Source organism: Oncorhynchus gorbuscha, linkage group LG22 (assembly GCF_021184085.1).
Source record: "Oncorhynchus gorbuscha isolate QuinsamMale2020 ecotype Even-year linkage group LG22, OgorEven_v1.0, whole genome shotgun sequence".
In the NCBI taxonomy this organism is placed as follows: Eukaryota; Metazoa; Chordata; class Actinopteri; order Salmoniformes; family Salmonidae; genus Oncorhynchus; species Oncorhynchus gorbuscha.
In genome coordinates this window covers 34,478,854-34,483,377 of record NC_060194.1, presented here as the reverse complement: position 1 = coordinate 34,483,377, position 4,524 = coordinate 34,478,854, and the positions used below count along the sequence as shown (strand labels likewise).

General features: G+C 41.3%; 1 protein-coding gene across 1 annotated transcript; it reads right to left on the bottom strand.

The window, feature by feature from the left end:
* Positions 1 to 1,671: 1,671 nt before the first annotated feature.
* On the bottom strand, positions 1,672 to 3,271 carry LOC124010067 (C-C motif chemokine 20-like). The gene is made up of 4 exons (XM_046322404.1): positions 3,112 to 3,271; positions 2,776 to 2,893; positions 2,588 to 2,665; positions 1,672 to 2,330 (listed from the first exon to the last, which is right to left on the bottom strand). The coding sequence occupies exons 1-4, from the start codon at positions 3,185 to 3,187 to the stop codon at positions 2,294 to 2,296; spliced, it is 309 nt and encodes a 102-aa protein (XP_046178360.1). The 5' UTR covers positions 3,188 to 3,271; the 3' UTR covers positions 1,672 to 2,293.
* Positions 3,272 to 4,524: the final 1,253 nt, after the last annotated feature.

Sequence of the window (4,524 nt, the reverse complement as noted above, 5' to 3'; positions counted from 1 at the left end):
GTATGATGTAGTTGTAGGATGACTGGTATGATGTAGTTGTTGGATGACTGGTATGATGTAGTTGTTGGATGACTGGTATGATGTAGTTGTTGAATGACTGGTATGATGTAGTTGTTGGATGACTGGTATGATGTAGTTGTTGGATTTTGACTGGTATGAGTTAGCAGGCTAACCAGTTCAAATAATAACAATATTATAACAGACAATGTCTTAACTTTAGCGAAATAATGTTTTGGTTCATTTCTAACGTTAAGTTAGCAGGCTAACCAGTTCAAATAATAACAATATCATAACAGACCATGTCTGTTGGTTATTGCTTCCGTCCCTCTCCTCGCCCCAACCTGGGCTTGAACCAGGGACCCTCTGCATACATCAACAACAGCCACCAACGAAGTATCGTTACCCATCGCACCACAAACATTTTGAAGTCACCAATTGAAACGCTATTAGCGTGCACACCCGCTAACTAGCTAGCCATTTCACATCGGTTACACTACTAACACAGACTTACTTCCATTCCTCTCCTCTACCACGTAACAGTTCCTCATCTCTGAACATGGTCATCAGTACGTCAAGTATGAAGGCCAGAAAGGCAATAATTAACAATGCAGACAAAGACAACTACAATTCCCTACATTTTGAGGATCATCTTCTTCTTCTTTGGTATTATGGCGGTTCGCAAACAAATGTTATAGGTGCGTGCCGTCAGCTACTGTGTTGGCTGTGTATCAGCCTACTATTCTGTAGTATGAATTCATTACACTTTGTGAAAAATTTGCCCTACCAACTAACCTTAACCCCATAAAAACCTCATCACTATTCCACTACTTTGGCCCTATCTGATCCTCCACCAGGCCAGCAGCCTGGGAGGACGGGACACATTCAACACACCTTGGAACTCTTCTGCAGTAAAATCTCCTACACCCAAGTACTTCTCTGCAGCTGCCACCACAACATCTATCCTTTGTGATTTATGTTCCCTTCCTGTTGTACAGTTGACAACCATGGACAAAGCGCCCACCTTACTGAAGCACATTATTCCTATCATTCTCTATTGACCTCGGCCTTGAAGAGTACCTCCAGGTAGTGCACACACATGTTTAACCTGTTTTAGAGAAGCAGTTATGTGAAGCTTCTGCATCTACTTAAAGCCAACACCTTGTTTGCTTTTAGTGCAGCACAAAGGATGTGTCCCTGTATATTTTGTGTCTTGGTCAATATTGTGATGATATTGGTCTGTGTTGTGACTGTGTTTTCTCCCCTCCTCCAGCTGATGACCTATGATCTTAAGCAGGGTTCAGCGGTTCCCAAGTCTCTCTAGAGCGAGGACAACAAGGACAAGGCCACCGGTGGCATCATTTGTGAGGTGGCACTCATGGACACCGTCCAGGAGATGTGCTACGGCGTCTTCTAAACACAAACACACACACACCTCATGATATGATAGATCTGTTTACTTTAACTGGAATTGAGAAAATGATGTTGAATAAATTGTCTTTATATGATTCAAAATGATTAAATGTACAGTCATCTTCCCAACAGGTCATTTGAAGTCATGATGGTTTCAGTGGTTTTGCACTGTTGAACTGTTTCAATTCACAATCACATTCACAACTAATGTCCATGCAGTTGTCAGCTCTAGTTTTACGGTAATGTGACTCAAATAAATAATCAAGGCAATAGAATATATTTATTTCTGCAGGCCTTAAAAGAAACAAATATAAAAATTGTAAACCAGAAAAATATAACTAATTGAAGCAATCAACTTAATTAGATTATATTGTGGGTTCAGAAGATACCTGAAAGCTTGAGCATGAATAAAGTACAATCCTCAACAACGTAAACCTCAGATATGCAATGCATTAAATCTGCATCATTTGGCCACATTACTCAATGGGGTTGTTACTGGTGATGTTGAAGGTTATGGTGCTGTTGGAGTTGCGATTGGAAAAAGTTGTGTCGCTGTGGGTGAATCTTCCTTTCAGAGTTGGTTGGGGGGTTTTGGCCATCACGGTGTTGCTGTGGGTGAATCTTCCTTTCAGAGTTGGTTGGGGGGTTTTGGCCATCACGGTGTTGCTGTGGGTGAATCTTCCTTTCAGAGTTGGTTGGGGGGTTTTGGCTATCACGGTGTTGCTGTGGGTGAATCTTCCTTTCAGAGTTGGTTGGGGGGTTTTGGCCATCACGGTGTTGCTGTGGGTGAATCTTCCTTTCAGAGTTGGTTGGGGGGTTTTGGCTATCACGGTGTTGCTGTGGGTGAATCTTCCTTTCAGAGTTGGTTGGGGGGTTTTGGCCATCACGGTGTTGCTGTGGATATCTTCTTCAGTTTGGAGCTGCACATAACACAGAATATGAAACTCATTTTGAGTTTGAAGCAGACTTACATGATTTTACTTTTCAGAACAAGTGTGCTGGAAGGCAATAGTTTGTACACGAAGGTATTAAGTAAAACCGTATGGCAAGTTTGATTGACATCCAGCCTTGAAACTCTCCTGTAAGTACGATTCGGTGTATTTGTAGCTCTGAGACATTGTGGTGTGTGTAGTTGAGTGAGAATGCTTTGTGTCTCAAGAAGAGAGCATGTGTGTACCTGAGACGAACCAGAGCCGTCCTCACCCACTCGTCCTTAATGCTGGCGCATACCTTCTTGTTCTTCGTGGTATAGAAGCTACAACAGAAAACACACTTAACCCTCAACCTCATAGAGATTACAAATATGAGCATACATTTTGAGAGTATTGTAACTTTGTGTGTGCATATACATCATGCAGGGCTTACATGATAGCGTCATTGTTGCACACCTCCTTATAACTCTGTTGTTTGTAGCCTATTATCTGCGTGTGGGGTACAGGCTTTTCCTGGAACTCCACACAACAGTAAAGTTTCCGAGGACCATCTGAACACATATAAGCACAGAAATCAGTCAGCCACAGGCAACATCAATTCAGATCGCAAGAACATGGATGTAATGTAATAATATGACCCCAAAACAAGTTGGCAGGTCTCAAAGCTAGATCTTACCGGACCTTGGTAACAAACAAAAAAATCAATACAGTTTACATGGATAAACTGTTAAGCAGGTAAAGTGGTAAATTGGTTACCAGGTAAACTCACATGCTGCTGAGGTTGAACTGAACATGGTCACAATGCAGCAGAGAAGCAGGATTGTCTCTAGGTATCTGGAAGCCATGGTGATGGTACGTAGGACGAGAGACGATACACTGAACAAACCTACTGACTGGTCCTATATACCCCTACAAACGTGTGTGTGTGCACGTGAATGTGTGTTTGTGGATTATACCCATATGTGTCAATCACATCCTACACTCCTAACCTTTGGTTTTCTAAATTGGGGACAGGAAGGCCACCTCTGCATCATAGCAGACAGAGATGCTAACACTGCAGTTTAGTGACACACAGAACTGTGCTTTCCTAATGGTGCTTGAATGGTGCATGTTTTGATTGATATACATTGATAGTGTCCTTACAACTAGGGACCTCATCAAGGCACTTCTTGGCCTAACATCATACGTTTTGGACTGACAGACAGAGGGTTGATGCTCAAGACCCACAGAAGCTACCGTTCCAATTCGCTCCTGTATTGTCCCTTCTGACATTTTCTGAATCTACAAGAAGTTGGATAAACAACCACATAAAAATAAAAGCGGTACATTTTGAGAATTATGTGAATGGAAGATCTCTAGCATGGACATAGTCTGCTGATCCTTGATCAAAAAGCTTTCAGCTGGCCAACAGTCAAGCTCTAATGTTCAATATCACAAGTCAAACATGTAGATGCCTTTTTGAAAGCTAAACAACATGAGAGTGTTTGTGGTAAATTTATGAACCAATAGCAAGTTGTCAACAACAACAAAAACTAATCTGTTCCATGACCCATTTAGCGGTGTTTCTGCAAAATGCTGAGAAGAGCAAACATCTCAACTGACCTAGATAAAAGAGATGTTGTTATTGTGTTCTCATGCTGCACTCAATATTCAACTTGTCTCAATAACAAATGCCATGAGAAACAACGCTATGGGGTAAATACCACTATGTGGGTTCGAGTGAGCCCAGAATCTGGTGCAGTGCTGTAGAGAAAACAAATGTGGCTTAATTGGATAAGATCACTAGAATGTGCATGTTATGTGCATGCAATATTTCAAGCATTATTTCATAGTTGAATGTGGCTCAACATCAGTTGATAAAAACTCAAGTCAATAGTTGTTCAATACAGTGGAGGCTCCTCAGAGGAGGAAAGGGAGGACCATCCTACTCAGTGAATTTCATTTAAAAAATATATGAAGCATTTAAAAAAGTTATTATTTTTAGATAAAACTATACTAAATATATACACGTCACCAAATAATTGATTAAAACACACTGTTTTGCAATGAAGGTCTACAGTAGCCTCAACTGCACTCTGTAGGGTAGCACAATGGTGTAGTCGGAGGACAGCTATTTTCCATCCTCCTCTGGGTACATTGACTTCAATAAAAAACCTAGGAAGCTCAAGGTTCTCACCCCCTT